Below are 20385 nucleotides of genomic sequence, written 5' to 3'. Positions count from 1 at the left end.
TACACAATCCACAAACTATCATCCTGAGAACCTTCTGAATGGCTGAAGATTTTTGTTTTCAGTTCTGCAAGATGTAGGCTGCATAATTTTTTTAAAATAAGTGTTTCATAAACAACATTGGTCAACAAATGGAGAATAAACAGCTGAGTAATACAGTCATCATATATTCAAACAAATAAAGGGATTCTATCATGAAATACTGTAGTTTATGAAGCCTGGTTCATATGCCTGACTTTTTAAGTAAAACCTTTCTCCAGCCACTTTTCATTAAAGTAGAGTTTCTATTCAAAAAGTCCATGATTAAAACTTTTTAAGTGCATACAACAGTTCATACAGTATATGCCAAGAGTAGAAACTAAGCAATATTAATTTCAGTGGGAACCCTAAACTTAAAATTCACTTAAAAGTTAATGACTGAAAGCTTACACATACCAAAATGAAGGCTTTCACAAAGCAACAGATGCAGAGGAAAATGAGTAAACTTTGGAATAGAAACACAACTGAACAAGAGAAAGCTTATGTAAATTAATACAAATACATTTCATAACTCTCTATATCCTTAAACTGTGTACAAAATTCTGTGTAGGTTGTACTTTGAATACATCCATCTCAACAGTTTACATTAATTCCTCATGATGTTATATATGACAGTGAACAATATCTTCCATATTTTTGAAATGTTGGCTCAACAGTTATCAATATTCAGTCACTGAATATTAAAATTACATGTATGCATTCCTTTCTAATTCAATTGTTATAGGAAATCATTCTTTGGCATTTTAGCCAAAGAATCTCTATCCCCAACCCCTCATCCCCTCTGAGTAGGAAAGATGGTGTTACTATATTGGCCTGTTTGTTAGCCTGGCATAGAATTTTGGGTTTGACTTTTTGATGCTATTAGATCCTTATTAATATGTGTGAACAAAGAATAAAGACACCTTGTGTTACATCTGCCCATAAGCAGATGAGATAAGAGATGGAGTTAAAAGTGTTACAGGGTATGGTGGGAGTGTAATATATGAGCATACACTGGAAGACTGCCTGGCTCTTCTTTCAAGCCAAGGTCAAGCAACCAGTTAAGGGAGGGATGGAGGGTCAGGCATAAGCAGCACTATAGGCCAAAGAAAAGCCTGGCATTGACCAGGACACAACCTCACTGCTTATCCCTCCCATGGGATATAAAAGAAGTGGGACAAAGACCCCAGACTCATGACTCTTCAAACGGTGGGTGTAGGGGCGTGCATTGCAGGTATATTTGGACCTGCTAAGGAGGAGGAGGTGGGAATGGGGACAAGGGCAAAGGCTCTGCAGCATCAGAGCTGGGAACAGAACACTGATTAACAGACCCTGCTGGCATGTAGAGCTATGGATATGGTTACTTGAAACTAACCCCAACAAACATCGCATTGCCTGCACTTCGCACTTCTGGTCTTCTGCTTTCTGTGTGCATCACAAGTACCAGGGGAGGGGGTGATGGGAAAGACCTCTACCAGATGATCCGACCAAACTGGTAGGGAGGAAGACATTCCTTGGAGTTCTGGTAGGCTGCTGAGTTGTGGGGTGGGGGAATTTCCCTTTCCCATATTGGTAACCCACCTGTACCTTTCTTCACACCAGCGTGCCTTGGTACAGTTTGAAACCAAGGGATCTCCAAGCAGGGGGAAGGGTCCACCACATGCAAATCCATCTGGAGATCTTTGAGAGAAATGGCTTTAACGGAACTACTTGCATCAGTAAGTACCACTCAAGTGCGTAAAGGTGTACAGGATTGGGTTTTTATTTGTTTTATAGCTTGAAAACATTGGATGGAATTAATTTGTAAGGTATTTTGTATTTACCTTATGTAGCTGTCATGTAAATAATTACAGTTTTATAAATATTCTATTTTAATTTGATATGACTTCACGGAAGTTAATACTATTCAAATAGAAATCTTCATTCTGTAGATAACATAAAAACGTGGCATCTGTGTAACAGGCACCCTTCATTCAGGATAAATGTAAGAAACAATAAGAGTTTCAAACCAAAACAAAGGGACATGTGAATCTAACCAGGAAATGCAACTATGTGGGAGGAGGCTTTGACATTGAATATTGTTTGGTGGAGGGGGTATGTGTCTGTGTCAGACAGATGCATGAGAAATACTACAGAAACAGACAGAGAAGGCAGCAAGGATGCACCAGATACAACTTAAACAAGCATAGGGAGCATGGAACCAAGAGAAGCCTAGAAGGAGAAGTTGGCTGAAAGGAACTTGAAGCTATCAGTAGGGTCCTATCAAATTCATTGCCATGAAAAACACATCAGGGACCGTGAAATCTGGTCTCCCCCCATGACATCTGGTCTTTTGTGTGCTTTACCCTAAATTATACAGATTTCAAAGGGGATCAATGTTTCTCAAATTGAGGGTCCTGACCCAAAAGGAAGTTGCAGAGGGGTCACATGGTTATTTCAGAGGGGTCACGGTATTGCCCACCCTTATTTCTGCACTGACTTCACAGCTGGGCAGCTGGAGAGTGGCAGCTGTTGGCCAGGCACCCAGCTCTGAAGCTAGCACCCCACCAGCAGTGGCGCAGAAGTAAGGATGGCAATACCATACTATGCAATCCTTACTTCTGTGCTGCTTCTGGCGGTGGCTCTGCCTTCAGAGCTGGGCTCCTGGCCAAAAGCCACCGCTCTCCAGCTGCCCAGCCTGAAGGTAGCGCCGCCACCAGCAGCATTGCAGAAGTAAGGGTAGCAGTACTGCAACCCCCCACTACAATACCTTTGTGACTCCTCCCATCAACTCCTTTTTGGGTCAGGATCCCTAAAATTACAACACCGTGAAATTTCAGATTTAAATAGCAGGAATCATGAAAGTTAGGATTTTTAAAATCCTATGACCGTGAAACTGACCAAAATGGATGATGAATTTGGTAGGGCCCTAGCTGTGAACAAAGAAACTGCCTTCTGTTGTTTCAGTTCTCCTCTGTTCAAGAAAATAATATTTTGAACATCTTTTGTATATAGACAGGATTGCATCAAAGATACCTGACTCCATCATCACTTCTCCTCTTAACGGGAACAAGCTGCAGGACCCTGAACTTGGCTAATGGCTGAGGCAAAAGCTTCCTTTCTGTCAGACCTAATACTGATTTGACTAAAGGAAAATATATTAAAGGACTATCATAAGCAATCAAACTCTGTTTTGTATGATAGTCAAATGCTTTTTAATCATACACACTTAATTTTCCTACCTATATGCATATTGAAGGAACAAATATTTTGATTGCATTGAAATCAATTACTTGAATTGACTTAAGTTCAGCTCAAACATAAGAGAATGCAAAGAAATTAGTGTATCCTTTTCATTGACACAATATACAGTAGCAACAAATTTTATGTTCCATTTCTGTTGAATCCAGACATAGCCTAACATATTGATAAACTTAGCAGAAAACATTACTTATTAATAGTTTTAGAATTGCCAAGCTAATAAAGTCATGCTTCTATTAAGAATAGAGAAATAAGGAACTAATTTTTTAGCTCACATAGCCAATCTGAAAGGTACTATAGAATAATTCCCCGCCCTTTCAAATGCATAGGACTCAAATGCATGACGACACTGGGTGCAGTGTGATGTTCTCCTAGGTTCAGCTGCACTCTTGAAAATGGTGTATAGTGCAGAATGTTTAGTGTACCACCAGCAGTAGTGAAACAATATCAGCACAGTCACTGATTTAATCATGCTGCCTAAGAGTAGATAGGGTCTTGGGGATCATGTTGAAGGCTTGGTCTACACTACGAGTTTATATCGAATTTAGCAGCGTTAAATCGCATTAACCCTGCACTCGTCCACATGACGAAGCCCTTTATATTGATATAAAGGGCTCTTAATTCTGATATCTGTACTCCTCCCCAACAAGAGGAGTAGGGCTGAAATCGGTATTGCCATTTTGGATTAGGGTTAGTGTGGCTGCAATTCGATGGTATTGGCCTCCGGGCGCTATCCCACAGTGCACCATTGTGACCACTCTGGACAGCAATCTGAACTCGGATGCACTGGCCAGATAGACAGGAAAAGCCCCACGAACTTTTGAATTTCATTTCCTGTTTGCCCAGCGTGGAGCGCTGATCAGCACAGGTGACCATGCAGTCCCAGAATCAAAAAAGAGCTCCAGCATGGACCATACAGGAGATACTGAAGCTGATCTCTGTATGGGGAGATGAATCTGTTCTATCAGAACTCCGTTCCAAAAGATGAAATGCCAAGGCATTTGAAAAAATCTCCAAGGCCATGATAGACAGAGGCCACAACAGGGACTCAACACAGTGCTGTGTGAAACTTAAGGAGCTGAGACAAGCATAACGGAAAGCCAAAGAATCAAATGGACGCTCATAGAAGGAGGGAGGGAGGAAGGGAGGGGGTACTGAGGTCTCCAGCTATCCCACAGTTCCTGCACTCTCCGAAAACCATTTGCATTCTTGGCTGAGCTCCCAAAGCCTGAAGGGTCAAAAACATTGTTGCGGGTGGTTCAGGGTATATGTCGTCAGCCCTCCCCCGTGGGAAAGCAAAGGAAAAAAATCGTTTCTCGCCTTTTTTCAATGTCATCGTATGTCTACTGGATGCTGCCGGCAGTCGTGGTGCTGCAGTGCTACACAGCAGCATCCCATTGCCTTCCCTTCCTGATGGTAGATGGTGCAATATGACTGGTATCCGTTGTCATCATCATCCCGTGAGTGCTCCTGGCTGGCCTCGGTGAAGTCGGCCGGGAGCGCCTGGGCAAAAATGAGAACTCCCTTCTTTAAGCTTTGTCTCCTAGAGATTCAGTCCTGCCTGGAATATCATAGCAGCTGGAGGCTGCCTCTTCCCCGTTATATCTCTTCTTGCAGACGCAATAAAGTCAGTGTTGTTTCTTATTCATTCATTCATTCTTTATTACTTCATCACACAAATGGGGGGATAACTGCCATGGTAGCCCAGGAGGGGTGTGGGAGGAGGGAAGCCAGGAGCACCCATGACAGCAGACGGTAAAATATGACTGGTAACCATCTCTGCTAACTTGCAAAGGCAAGGGGATACTGCTGTGTAACACTGCAGTACCGTGTCTGTCAACATCATCCAGTAGACATACGGTGACAGTGAAAAAAAGCTGAACGGGCTCCATGGTTGCTGTGCTATGGCATCTGCCAGGGCAATCCAGGGAAAAGGATGTGAAATGATTGTCTGCCATTGCTTTCACGGAGGGAGGATTGACTGATGATATTTACCCATAACCACCCGCGATAAATTTTTGCCCCATCAAGCATTGGGATCTCAACCCAGAATTCCAATGGGCGGAGGAGACTGCGGGAAATATGGGACAGCTATGGGATAGTGCAGCGCTCTGGAAGTCGACGCTAGCCTCGGTACATGGACACACACCACCGAATTAATGTGCTTAGTGTGGCCGCGTGCACTCGCCTTTATACAATCTGTTTCCAAATACCGGTTTCTGTAAAATCGGAATAATCCCATAGTGTAGACATACCCTAAGATCAGGATAGTTTCTCCTAATAGGTGCCTGGAGTTAAGAATTACCACATATCCTCAAGCTCCACTTGACTCTCAGGTCCCTTCCACCCAGGCCATGCCACTAATTTTGCACCATTGAGAGATTAATACAGTAAGCCTTCCGCTTGTCAATCATGATAAAATTTAGTTTTAAGTTTTTCCCCTTTCATGTGATTTTTCATGCAGAAGAGGATCTTACATCTTTATGCTGATGTAGTATTACGCTCTTTAAAAAAAGAAAAAACAAAAATAAAAATTCTACAATTGAATTTCTCCCTCATGAAATAAAATCATTAAAAACATGAACCTTCTCAAACCAATTCACTCAGAGGTGAGTGGATGTATTTGACATTTCAGGATTATTATGTCAATATCAACTGATCAGATTCACTTCAGTTGCAAGCAGTTCACAATGTATATGCAGGCCAGTTAGCAATCACCATATCATTAAACCAACCCACAAATCAAATATAGTACCTCTGCAATTCAAATATAATTCAAATCTGAACATGTAAAAATTCCATTTTTAATATCACTCACAAAGAACTATTTATTCACTTGCCTTTGTGCGTATAGTCACAGATGCTTTAAAAGCAGCATCTTTTTTATTTCAAACACAAGAAAAAAAAGTGAAAATCACTTTAAAAGGCAATTTTGGGAATCTTTGAGAAGCTTTTTCACTCAAAGATCTAGTGATTATTTCTTTATCCTGAAAGATAATTGATCAAATTATGCCTTCACTTATACCTGAGTGATCCCTTTACAAAGGCAAAACCTGGCCCAGTATAACTGTGGTTCCAGTTGTATTCCATTGCCAATTCTCACAATGAATTCTTTGTTCAGGAATCACACATTCCTTATTCAGACTTGAGTTTTGAAAGCTGCTTTGCATTTTATCTCACTATATGTTTGAGATTTATAGTATTATAATTTTAATTGATAAACATAATTATTTCACACCCCAATGTTAATTTAAAACATCCTTAAGGTGCTTGTTTTCCATTTGTCTCCTCTAACTACAATGGTCATGCAGTACTAAAAATTGTAACTCTGACTGACCTATGAGTACATAAAGTTTGGAGATCTGTCCCTTTACTTCTAGAGCTTTTTTCTCTGCCCACTATTCTGACATCTGCCATGTGCTATCAACGATTTGATGAATGAAATGAAAGCATGTGACCACCTACCCACACACCTTGGCAGAGGTGCACTCCATACACGACGGCCACCACCCAGGCAGGCAAGTATATTAGCACCTTCCAAGCGATATCCAGGAAAGCAAGAAAAGGTCAAGGAGTCTCCAACACCAAAGTAAAAACCAATTCTTCTACTGAAGGCAGGAACACCAGGATCATCACATGGTTCCAGATTATATTCTGCTGACAAAAAAACAGACTATATAAATAAATGGGAAAATCCCATACCTTAAAAATTATAGACAACAAATGAAAAGTACAGTTTTGGCATAAAACACTTGGAAAGCATGTCTTCCACAGATGTTCATAATCCAAGCCTATTTAACAATGGCTCCACTAAAAATATTGCTCGATTCTTCCAGTTTGCTCCTTATCCTTTAGTTATGGTATGATGTACAGTAATGTGGGTGGGATATGTAGATACATAGTTATATTGATTTTCTTAACTTCAGAGACTTTAATCAGCTTCATACCACGAGAGGTTCCTTACAATTTGTTTGTATCTCTTGAACATAACTCATTATAGTGCAATTCAGTTGAACTACCAAACATTACGAATGAACTTCATAGTTTGCAAACCTATAATAAAATGGAAAAAGCTTACTCAAATCTAATGACAGATCAAATTGATGTAGAGATGCATCACCACATTTTCAGAAGATGTGCTTGAGTTTTGTGCACAAAAAGTGGAACTGCACTCCTAATCAGGTGAACAGCTGCCCTTGCTTGCTCTTGAAAATCATGAATGCTGTCACTTAATCAGAAACAATTGTACACCTAAATAAAAGAAAAATGCCTGGGGTCTGATTCTCCTCTTACCTACACTGTAAATCAGGAGTAATTCCACCCAAAACTGTGGAGGTACAATAGTGTAAAATTGGTTTAAGGGAAAGTAAAATCAGGCTACTGGATACGCCTCTGTAAGTATGTAATTGCTCTTCCAGCATAACTAGCTGTTAACTGCACAGGCAGGCGCACACAGAACCACGTACTGCACTAGAACGTTCACTGATGTCAAAAGGAATTGTGCTCACAGATCAAGGAGAGTATATAGTTCTTAGTTATTTAATTTGCACTTGAAAAGAATTAGGATTTATTTTGTAAGAGTTATACTTTGTTCTTTCAGTCCTAAAAATCCAATTACTGTGGGGATAGATGGGATTTTGAAATCACTCTGAACACATTTTCTTTAGTGTTTTTTTTAACTTCCTTTTAATTACATTTCTACAAAGTTGAAAAGACAATCACAAATATTAAAACCCTATCAACTAAGATAATATACTGTGATAAAGTTCCTCCTCTACCTTGGTGGGTCCTGCGCTTATTGGCAGATTTGCTCGCCTCAGAGATCTTCCCCTCTGGTGGAACCCACAGTCTGGGTCAACTCCTCCAGTGTTTGATCAAAAGTTGGGAGATTTGGGGGGAACCCAGGCCCACCCTCTACTCCGGGTTCCAGCCCAAGGCCCTGTGGACTGCAGCTGTCTATAGTGCCTCCTGTAACAGCTGCATGACAGCTACAACTCCCTGGGCTACTTCCCCATGGCCTCCTCCAAACACCTTCTTTATCCTCACCACAGGACCTTCCTCCTGGTGTCTGATAACACTTGTACTCCTCAGTCCTGCAACAACACACCCTCTCACTCTCAGCTCCTTGCACCTCTTGCTCCCAGCTCCTCACACACACACCACAAACTGAAGTGAGCTTCTTTTTAAACTCAGGTGCCCTGATTAGCCTGCCTTAATTGATTCTAGCAGCTTCTTGATTGGCTGCAGGTGTTCTAATCAGCCTGTCTGCCTTAATTGTTTTCAGAAAGCTCCTGATTGTTCTGGAACCTTCCCTGTTACCTTACCCAGGGAAAGGGGACCTACTTAACCTGGGGCTAATATATCTGCCTTTGATCACTCTCCTGTAGCCATCTGGCCTGACCCTCTCACAATACATACAACAAAATAGATTAAAGAAAAATGTATAACATGAAAAATATAAATCATACCTAACAGATTGTAATATGATGACTATATCTTCTCAGTGTCTAACCAGTTAATAACAAATAGGTCTTATTCAGATAAGAATTGATAGCATTCTTAGTCCTAGATAGAGTCATGAATTCAAATTATAACTTGCATAAAAGTTTAGGTAAATATAAAATAAATATCAAATCAATCTACATAAATCCGAAAACTCTGGTGTTTTAATTGCATACAGTTGCACTGAGCAAAAAAATTTAGCAACAAGGCATCCACATCTGTGTGATGGGGTTTAAATACCCCACATTAGGCCCAAATGGGTTAAAGGACAACACTGATCCCAGGTAGCCCCAACCTGCCAGACCTGCAAAGCGTGCTCCAACTGGATAGGAAGCTTAAACAGGTGCAACCCAGCTTAGAAGGAGGGAGGAAGACAAACCTAATCTGAGAGCCCCGAAACCACGGTTCAAAAGCAGCATCTCTGTGAGCAATAGGACTGCCTACTGAGTCCGGTTGGGGCTGAAGGTTTAATTGTCTTTTGTTTTATCTTGTATTGGACTTGGAGCCATAGGGAGAGATGGATGTTAGGAAGTGACCTGCAGAGGTAACTCTGAGGACACTCCAAGTGATTGGCTCTCAAAGGGCCCTGGGTCAAAGCCTGGTGGAGTGGGAGGGCCTGCGTCCCCTGCTGCAGTAAGGGCAAAAGCCTCATTCCCACCCCACTCCCGCTCTGGTAAGAAAAGGGCAAGGACACTGAAAACCCAAAGTGTAGTTTAGCCCATACACTGGTGAGGAATTGGATTGAAAGACCTTCCCACTGGAAGTTGAGGCTGGATACTAGATGTGTTGCCCACCTGGCCCTCTGAGGCTTTCTGTTACAACCTGACATTACTAAGGCCTTGGGAATAAAGACAAAGTTATTTTTTCTTCCTTTACATTTCTTTCCTGATAAAATATTTTTAAAGTGTACACTTGAGAAATAAATGATCCTTGATTATTTATTTTACTTAATATTTATAAAGTGTTAAAAAGTGATTTAGAGAATAAATGTTGTTACTACAGTACAACACAATTACCATTTCTGCCTAAGTAGAATGATGCCTTTTGTTTTGGTGGCAGATGCCTCAGTATGAGTAATAGAATAATTGAAATTAGAAACAGAAAACATCTATTAGACCTCTGAGTTCATCTATCAGGGTTATTCTTTAGAGTGTATTACTATATTTATGTAGTGACATAAATATGTACAATACTTAATATTCAAAAAAGAAGATGGTATCTCAGATATACTGCTACAGACAAAGAATGCACAGTATAGTTTGTATCAGAGCGGTGCAAGGGTCAACTGATAAGGTGCCCGTAAGCCATATTTTGGGCTTCTGTGATCCTGGGTCAGAAGTACACCAAACCTGTCACCCAATGTAAGTTCAGGAATTAAAAAGCTTCCTATAATTCCCCTACAATAGGGAAAACATTCTCTTGCCAGCTATGCTAGCTCCAGGATCCCTTTCTGTTGGTGGTATAAAGGAGAGTGGCAACAACCCAGGATCTGGTTGGAAAAATTAGTTTACGGGCTTAATCTTGTAAAGTGCTGAGCACTCTAGCCCCAATCCAACAAAGCACATAAGAACATGCTTTAACCATTTGTGTAGTCCCCTCAACTTCAGTGTTGTGTGTATTTATGTACATTGCAGGGACAGGGTTAGAGTTGCTCACCACTTTGTTAATAAAAAATGGGTAACAGGAACAATGGAGAACAAGTAAGCATATGAATTACTACATGGCTCAGACAATCTTCTATCTTTTCTGCTGTGTTATCCCTGTGACTGGTCAACATTTAATGTTTGGGAGACTTCTGGAAAAGATCCTCTAGGTCAGAGGCAGGGGCGGCTCTAGGCATTTTGCCGCCGCAAGCATGGCAGGCAGGCTGCCTTCGGTGTCATGCCTACGGAGGGTCCGCTGGTCCCCCAGCTTCGGTGGACCCTCCGCAGGCATGCCGCTGAAGGCAGCCTGCCTGCCGCCCTCGAGGCGACCGGCAGAGCGCCCCCAGTGGCTTGCCGCCCCAAGCACATGCTTGGCGTGCTGGTGCCTGGAGCCGCCCCTGGTCAGAGGTGATGTAACACTCCCCACCCTCAAACACCACTATCCCGCCCCCATCCCTAAGTTAATATATTACTTAACTTGTGAAGAATGGTGGTTAGTGTTTCATGTACATTTTTATCCTCGCCAATGTAACTGCCAGTCAATGCTTACTATTTATATAAATGACTTAATCATATTCTGAAATCCATTTATTTTTCTCAATAGTGCCTTGTAGCAATGCGTTCTACAAGTGAATTAGTGTAATTTAGGTGGTTTTAGTTTTAAATGTCTTTTCTTTTAATTTAATTGGGTGTTCCCTTTTTCCTGTATTCCAGGAAAAGGTAAATGGGGTACTTAACAGATTTTCTCTACACCTTCCATTATTCTGTGTATTTTATTTGCCTCCTCTGTGATAGTAATAAGAGTGAAAGAAATAAACCACTCTACTCAGTCAATTTGTGATGCATGTGTCATAGATGTTCCATGAACTCTATTTTGTATCATTAATTTAATGTGTTTGAAACACAGCTCTTTGAGATGACAGTTCTTGTTTTGCCATGCTCAATTTTAAATGACTCAAGGAAGAGAACTTCTGTATTTTTTTTTATTTTTTGTCGTTGTTTTTGAATGGTGTCCCCACCAAGCTCCTAACAGAAGACTGATAGATTTACAGAGAAAAAGAGACTTTAGGCCTAAGGCTATGCCCACACTATGGACCTTACAGCTGTACCACTGCAGCTGTGCCACTATAAGGTCTCCCATGTAGCTGCTCTGTTCCGGCAGGAGAGAGCTCTCCTGCCAGCATAATTAAACCACCCCAACGAGTGGTGGTAGCTACGTCAGCAGGAGAGCATCTTCCAACAACATAACGCTGCCCACACCAACACTTTTGTCAGTGAAACTTTTGCTTGTCGGGGGGGGGGGGTTGTTTTTTCACAGCCTTGACCGACAAAAGTGCTAGTGTAGACGTAGCTTAGTTCTCCACTTTCTCCCAGAAAGAATAGTTTTTACATGCCAATTGGACAGCACCAATGAAGATACAAATGGAAGTGAATATATAGTCATAATTAGCAAGAGTGACATTGTGCAGCATAAGCAAAATCTATTTCCTGATTATTATAAAAATCAGATGACATTTTGCCTATTTGCATGTGCAATAGTGGACATAAAACATTAATATTTCCAGTTTTACTAGTCATTTATATTGCACATATTAATTTACATCTGCAACCTGAATACATACTTACTGCATACTGAAATTGCAATTTTTAAAAAATTAGATTCAATGGGAAGTCAAAATAACCCCTCTAGGATATTTTTACTTTGTAGAGGAACTGAAAAATAAACTTAGTAGTACAGTCACTTTGTAGTCAAAGAAAAAATGCTTTTGAAAGTAGAATACAGCAAAACAGCTCACATGTGGCAGATCAAAACTGCGAAAGTGATTGCTTTGCATGCTTAATACATCATTTTCTATTTGTGTTCTAGACTTCCATCACCTCTGTCAGTTTAGTTTTTAGTGATGCTGGGGAAAACTGCTGTCTCAGCTCATTCAGTTCAAACTGTTCTCTTTTCAGTAAACAATTCCCATTTAGCAGAAGTACATTTTACTTGTCTGAAAGTTAGGAAATAATATTCCTAAACTCGGTCGTTTCTCGTGCATATTTATGATATTATTGCTACCTATCTAATTCTGGTGTATTGGCTGAAGACAAGATATGAGCCCTTTTTGTGAGTGAGAAACACCTGATATTTCACAAAACTGTTACCCAAGAACTTTTTTCCTTGCATTAGTAACCTTATTTTGTGTATTTATCTTCAAGTTCCTTTTGTAAGTTATTTAAAAATAGATTGATAGATCATGTAAATAGTTTGATACACATTACAACATCTTACCACAGCTAACGTCTTGCTTGATTAATGTACAGTATCTGCAATGGGTAAAATCAGTCATCTGACAAGTAAAGCTATTGCTGCTGCTGTAACCAACAAGTCTTTTGAACAAGAAATCCAGTCACTATATTTTACTTGAAAACAGCAAGGTGCATGAGACTCTGTTGTAAATCAGAGAAGGAAAGGCATAATCTCTAGCTGATCAGCTTGCTACTTTTGAAAAATTTGGGGCAGTAGCTCCCCTGTCACTAAATATTCAGATCCAAGAAGGGAGAACGAGCAGATTAAACAATCACTGCTTTTTAGAGGGGTAATATCATGCAGCTCTACGGATTTATACATCCCAGAAGTGGGAATTGGCACAGAAAAAAATATTGAAGAATTTATCTGTTCCATATGTGCACTCTTGTTACATCAATACAGAGTAAATAACAAGCAACTGTGACTTATGGGGTTTAAATTCCACTCAAATATTAGTTGATATAATTACCAGAACTTCTTGATACATTAAAGCCTGATAATTCAAACATTTTTTTTTTTACCTAATACATGGATACCAATCCCAGATCATTTTTGGCATGGGTGACTGCTCCATTACTCCCACCTGTTGCTGTTGCCTTTCTGACATACTTTCTTCCATTTATTGCTCACACATTTATCCCTTGCTTTACTCCTCTGCCAGTGATGGTTCTCTCCCTCAGCTGCACCCTTTCTTGCCATTTCTCACCAGTTTTCTTTGTCTGGCCAGGAGAGAGCTCATCCTTACTCCTGGTAGCCCCCGGTGTTCACCGGAGCAGGTCACATCTCAGACAGCCTCCTCTTCACCAATGAAGTCATCTCCCCCTCTGATTCTGTTAGCCTTCTTCACACTTGCTAATTTTGAGGTAATTTATTCATTGTTGCTCTATCTCCTATTCTGGAAACCAGGATTTATAAACACCTGATACAACTTATTTTTATTGCTATTTAGTAACATTTGTTCTGACTAAAATGTAAAACAATGATTGAAGTTATTTTCAAACCATTTGTTAGTCCTGAATTCTTTACCTGAAAATGTTATATTGAAACCTTCATAGGAGATTGAAAAGTCAGATATAAATCGAAGCTGTGCAGAGAAATTTCCAAAGAGGCCAGCTTTAACTGTAGGGGGTAACACTGAGCCAGTTAATCTCGCCACTGGTTCTGTGAAGCTGCCATCTTCAGTGATAAGCAAATAGTCATGAGAACTCTCAAGGTGAAAGGTGTGAAAGACCAACTGTACTCCTGGAAGAAAAAAAAAGTGAGGGAATGTTAAAAGGTAAAGGTATAGAATTGGAATGTAGGGTAGTTATTTGCTGCTGTACCTGAGCTAGTTTTCTTTGTCTGGCTATACCGAAAGAAGGACAAGATACACTTGATATGGATTTAATCAGGGCACAACTTTATTATTAGATATCTGGGACTACCCAGCAGATAAAAGTGTACAGTAAAGGCAACCCCATGTTCATTCAAATAAATACCTGTGGCTTCCACCAGCCCCTCTTCATTTTCCATCCAGGTTCCCCAAGCAGCTCATGGCTTGGACCTTACCATCCACCCTGCCCTCTTAGGATGGTTCAGGTGGGCTATAAGAAAGGGTACCAATCGTAGGAGACCCCAAACCTTCCCCCCATTCTGTTCCTTTAACCAGCACCTCCTTTTTAAGTCCTTCACCAGGCCATTTATCTGGTCACTGGATGCCTTCCCTATGGAGTAACTGCACTTGACATCCACCCCACACTTACAAAATGAGTTGCAACATATAACTTAACCCCATTTTCAACTCACTATAATAGGTCCTCCCTGACACTCGCTCTGGGGAAGGCGAGAAAAACCCCACTCCACTGAAGCCATTATAGTGCTGAGGGAAAAATGCCTTCTCAGCCCCCTTAAAATGGAGAGACTAGTGCAATGCCCACATCAGGTCCTAACCCAACCTGATATTAGCCCCTCAAGAGGACAGATGGAGGGTGCTGCATTGCCTGCTGTATGGAGAAAGGGCTTTTAATGCCCAGTCTTGACCTTTATAAAGGCTTCCACGCTTACATTCCCAGGGGATGAGTCAGCGTCACCACGCTGACCCCCACCCACCTTTTTGCAGCAGCTTCTGATCTCTTCCCCCGCCCTCCACCATAAAGCATTGCTACCCCCTGCTTCAGGTGCAATGTGGTTATTCGCTTTACACACAGGTGATACAGACTGAAAACCTTCAAGAGATATGGAAGGAAAAACAATCAAGAGATTGTGGTCTAGTTGACAGAGCTCTAGATTGGGAGCTACAAACTGATATTAATTCAAATTCTGCCACTAGCTTGCTTGTTTGTGTGGACAACTCACATAATTTACCTGGGATTCATTTTCCTCATTTATACAAGAGAAATAACAATATTATTTGACACACAGGAAAATTGTAAGAATTGTTAATTTATGTACAACATTTTGAAAAGCGGAAGCCATATACATAGGGTATACAAAGCATTATTATTTCATATGCACAGGATATTCATGTGTAACTGCATGAATACAATATGGTTGAATACAGGTATCTGAGTGCATGTCTGATGAGTGTACCTATATGCTCTATGTCCAAAGGGTATCCAGAAATATGATCAATTTGTTCAGATGGGTGGGTTGATTTAAGAATTTTCAAGGTCATCAACTGCTAAACCAATGTTTTGCACTTGGCCATTCTGAAACCCTCACTGGTTTAGGGGCTCCATGAAATCTAAATCAAGATCTCTAACACTAGCATTCCTATCACTACACATACCAAAAAGATATTCATTTCCCTAATAGCCTTTTATCCTTAAACCTATACCTAAGCCCCAGGTGCTTGCCTACAGTGATCATCTTCTCAACTCCCTGGATGCAATTCCTTTGGAGAGAGGAAAGGGAAAAGGAAATGCTCAAAGAGTGCCTTTTCAGAATAATTACTGTAATTGTTGGAGACCGATGTCTCTTCTCTTTGTAGTAAGGCTGTCATGAGCACTATGTGAGGCCAACTTTCATTTTACTAGACTATCCAGATATTCCCCCATAATCTAGGAATAAAAATATTTCATTATTGAGGTCAGTCCTTCCATTTCTGGCCTGAAGAATCAATTGTTGACGTATTATGATCACATTCTATCCACTTGAAAGCTATTTTACTGCAGAGTCTGTACTATTGTTGGGACAATTCTCTCCCCACTTCTGTGTTTTACAATGTTTGCAAAATTTATAGTCTTGAATTACTTTGAAATAAAAAATCCTTTCCACTGCTCAGCGTGAGGGAAATAAAATAAAAAAGCTACTGTGAAATGATACCAACTTTAACAAGCTAGTTCAAATATTCAGATATGGAATTATCTCAAAGGGTGACCCCTTATTGATAACAGTGTCTATAATTCATCTAGAAAAGTTGTTATTCAGTTGAAGACTAATGTGAATCAACACAAAAACAACAATTTATGGCCTTATTGGTTTGGTATTTATTTATTTAAATGGCAGCTAATGAATTTATTTTTATGGCAATTAAAAATGCTCTTTTTAATAATTCCAGATATATGTAGAATAGGCTACATTTCTCTGTCTTCCCATTTTTCATAAATTCATAGAGTTTATAGCCAGAATAGACCATCAGATCATCTAGTCTGAATTCCTGCAATATAACAGGCCATTATATTTCACCCAGTTACCCCTGTATTGAGCGCAATATCCCAAAAGCATATCTTCCAACAAGGCATCCAGCCTTGATTTGAAGACAAAGGATGAAGAATCCGCCACTGCCCTTGATAGTTTGTTCCACTAGTTAACCACCGTCACTGTTAAAAACTTGCACCTTATTTCCCATTTGAATTTGTCTGGCTTTCTCTACTACATTAAAGAGACTTTTAATACCCACTATACTCTCACAATGAACAACAAACTAATCAATAAAGTCAACCAAAGGGAGACAATTCCATTTTAAGACAATTTTAGAAATTTATTTTCATTCTGCAGTGTATGTGACTTCATGACAGATCACTCCAAATCAGGCAGAGAAGGGATTTAAACTTGGGTTTTCTACATCACAAACCAGCACCCTAACCCCCGGGTTATAGAGAAAGAGCCACCATGTCTGTCTCTGTTTCTGTTTCTTTCTTCTTCTCCTCACAACAAAAGATTTGTGGAAACTGATACAGCTTTGACAAAACAGCATACTTTGACAAAAAGATTCTGAATGGCTCTACTAATAAGTCACTTCTCAATCTTCTTTTGATAAGCCACACTCTTGAGATCAAGTCTCTCACTGTAAAACATTTTCTCCTTGAATAATTTTTGTGGCACTTTTCTGCACCTGCTCCAATCTTACAGCATCCTTTTTAAAATATGGACACCAGAACTGTAATTGTTTTTCCAGTACTGCTCTCAAGAATGCTATATACAAAGGTAAAATCACCTCTCAGCTTCTATTCCCTGTTTATCCCAAAGATTGCATTAGCACTTTTTTCCCCACAGCATCACACTGGAAGTTGATGTTGAGTTGTCTATCTACTAAATCCCCCCTAAATCCTTTTCAGGATACAGTCCCCTATTCTGTAGATATAGTATACATTCCTTGTACCTGCATGTTTAACTTTTCATAGAACCATAGATTATTAGGGTTGGAAGGGACCTCAGGAGATCATCTAGTCCAACCCACTGCTCAAAGCAGGACCAATCCCCACATGGCCCCCTCAAGGATTGAACTCACAACTTTGGGTTTAGTAGGCCAATGCTCAAACCACTGAGCTATCCCTCCCCACAACTTTTCATTGGGCTGTATTAAAAAAAATATGCTGTTTGAATGGGCCCAGATTACAAAGCAATCAAGATAGTTCCGTATGACTGTCCTGTCTTAACAATTATTTTCCACGCCACCAGTCTTTGTGTCATCCATAAATTTTATCAGCAGTGATTTTATATTTATTTCCAGATCATTGATGAAAATATGGAATAGAGTCTTGCCTAGTACTGATCCCTGTAGAACCCCACTAAACATTTTATGACATTTCTCCATTGACAACCACTTTTTGAGATCTCTGTTAGCCAATAATAAAACAATTTTATGTATGCTTTATTGATATTTTATAGTGCTAATATTTTAATTGAAATATCATGCAGAACTAAGTAAAATGCCTTACAAAACCTTAGTACATCAATGCAGTTGCTTTCATCAACCAAACTTGTAATCTCAAAGAAAGAAATCAGGTTTGTTTGAAAAGACCTATTTAATATAAAATCCTGTTGACAGACATTAAAGAATTAAAGGATAGGAACATATGTATTGTGACAAAGTTCCTCCTCTGCCTTGGTGGGTCCTGCGCTTTCTGGCGGATTTGCTCGCCTCAGAGGTTCACGGCAGCCCCCAGTTTAGCTACCTTTGCCTGAGGCTCAAACCTGCCATTCACTCAGCTAACCTCATCACTGGCCAGCATGGGGGAAATGGAGAACAATCTCTGCAGGCTCTGTTGTCTCACCTAGTGGGTCAGGGACAGGCCAGATCCCTTTCCAAATTAGACCTTCCCCTCTGGTGTTTCTCACAGACCAGGTCAACTCCTCCTGTTTCTGATAGGGAGTTAGGGAGATAGAGGGAACCCGAGTCTGCCCTCTACACCGGGTTCCAGACCAGGGCCCTGTGGATAGCAGCTCTCTACAATGTCCCCTGTATCAGCTGCTTGATAGCTACAACTCCCTGGGCTACTTCCCCATGGCCTCCCCCATCACCTTATTTATCCTCACCGCAGGACTTTCCTCCTGAAGCCTGATAACACTTGTACTCCTCAGTCCTCCAGCAGCACACCTTCTCACTCTCTGCTCCTTGTGCACCCTCCACTAACTCATGGGAGGTCCTTTGTAAAACCGGGTGCCCTGATTAGCCTGCCTGTCTTAATTGATTCTAGCAAGTTGTTAATTGGCTCTAAGTGTCTTAATTAGTTTGAATTGGGTTCTAGCAGGTTCCTGATTGCTCTAGGGCAGCCCCTGCTCTGGTCACTCAGGGAACAGAAAACTATTCGTCCAGTGATCAGTATATTTGCCTTCTACCAGACTCCTGCACCCCACTGGTCTGGGTTTGTCACAGTATCAATTTAATTCTATATCAGCGTTTCCATTATTTTGCCTGAAGAGTGATGTCAAGATAAAAAATGGTTACCTAAATTCTTGTAACTGTTGTTCTTTGAGATGTGTTGCTTGTGTCCATTCCAAATAGGTGTGTGCACGCCACGTGCACAGTCGTCGGAGGCTTTTTCCCCTAGAAGTACCTATTGGGTCAGCTGTGAAGCTCCCTGGGGTTGTGCCTTCATGGCAGTGAATATAAATCCCTGTAGACCCACCGCCTCTTCAGTTCCTTTTTGCTGGATACTTCAACAGAGAGGCAGGCGGGTGGGTCTTGGAATAGACAGGAGCAACACATCTCAAAGAACAGTTACAAGAAATTAGGTAACTGTTTCTTCTTCTTCAAGTGCTTGAACGTGTCAATTTCAAGTAGTGACTCCCAAGCATCTCTTAGAAGGAGGGGTCAGAGTTCAGCCGATCACAAATTGCAGCACCGCTCTGCCAAATGCGGCATCATCGCTGGCCTGCTGCATAATGGCATAGTGTGATGTAAAGGTGTGGATTGATGACCACATCGCTGCCCTGCAGATATCTTGAATGGGGACTTGCACCAGGAATGCTGCCAAGGATGTCTGAACCCTTGTGAAGCATGCTATCAGTGTGGGTGTAGGTATATTTGGTAGGTTGTAGCATGCCTTGATACAGCCCGTGATCCATGAAGAGATTATTTGGGACAAAACTGGAAGCCCCTTCATCCGGTCTGCAATCGCAAGGAAGAGTTGTGTTGATTTCTGAAACGGTTTTGTTCTTTCAGTGTAAAAGGCTAACACTCACCTGACATCCAGGGAGTGGAGCCTTCACTCCCTGTTGCTATTGTGATGCTTAGGAAAAAACACTGGAAAAAAAATATGTCTGAGTTCATGTGGAATTGCGAAACTACCTTTGGGAGAAAGTCTGGGTGTGGCCACAACTGCACCTTGTCATAATAGAAGACAGTATATGGGGGCTCAGAAGTCAAGGCCTTAAGCTTAAGCAGCCTCATGGCTGACGTTATAGCCACCAAGAACACTACTTTCCAGGAAAGATAGAGAAGAGAGGATGTTGGTAGGGGCTTGAAGGGAGGGCCCATCAGTCTGGAGAGCACCAGGCTGAGATCCCATGCGGGGACTGGCTGTCTTACTTGAGGGTACAGTCTATCAGTCCTTTGAGGAAGCGGCCAACCATAGGTTAGGAAAAACCAAGTAACTGGCTGAACTGGGATGGAAAGCTGAGATAGTGGCCAGTTGTACCTTTATTAATGACACAGACAGACCTTGCTGTTTCAGGTGTAGTAAATAATCCAAAATAAAGGGAATTGATGACTGTAAAGATGTAGTGTCCTTTTGTAATGACCAAATAGAGAATCTCTTCCATTTAGCCAAATAAGTGGCCCTAGTGGATGACTTCCTGCTGCCAAGGAGAACTTCTCTAACAGGGTCGGAGCATGTGAGCTCCAAGGGATTTAGCCATGGAGTTCCATGCCATGAAGTGGAGAGACTCTATATTGGGATGCTGGAGGCAGCTGTGGTCCTGCATGATCAAGTTCAGGACCAGGGGAAAGTCAACAAGAGTACAGACTCCCGCTGCATCCACTGTATA

General features: G+C 41.0%; 1 protein-coding gene across 16 annotated transcripts in view; it reads right to left on the bottom strand.

Moving 5' to 3' along the window:
• CSMD1 (CUB and Sushi multiple domains 1) overlaps positions 1–20385 on the bottom strand; it is a 1616238-nt gene that overhangs the window by 446679 nt on the left and 1149174 nt on the right. For all 16 annotated transcript variants that reach the window (XR_005595828.1, XM_039529053.1, XM_039529047.1 and 13 more), the window contains 2 exons: positions 13720–13935; positions 6721–6909 (listed from right to left, as the gene is read on the bottom strand). Coding sequence is in view for 15 of the 16 variants with exons in the window: in XM_039529053.1 (XP_039384987.1) it covers positions 6721–6909; positions 13720–13935 (405 nt within the window). In the remaining variant the exon portion in view is untranslated. The remainder of the gene's footprint in view (positions 1–6720; positions 6910–13719; positions 13936–20385) is intronic.

Source organism: Mauremys reevesii, linkage group 3, assembly GCF_016161935.1.
Source record: "Mauremys reevesii isolate NIE-2019 linkage group 3, ASM1616193v1, whole genome shotgun sequence".
Classification (NCBI taxonomy): domain Eukaryota; kingdom Metazoa; phylum Chordata; order Testudines; family Geoemydidae; genus Mauremys; species Mauremys reevesii.
This window is presented reverse-complemented; position numbering and strand designations above follow the sequence as displayed.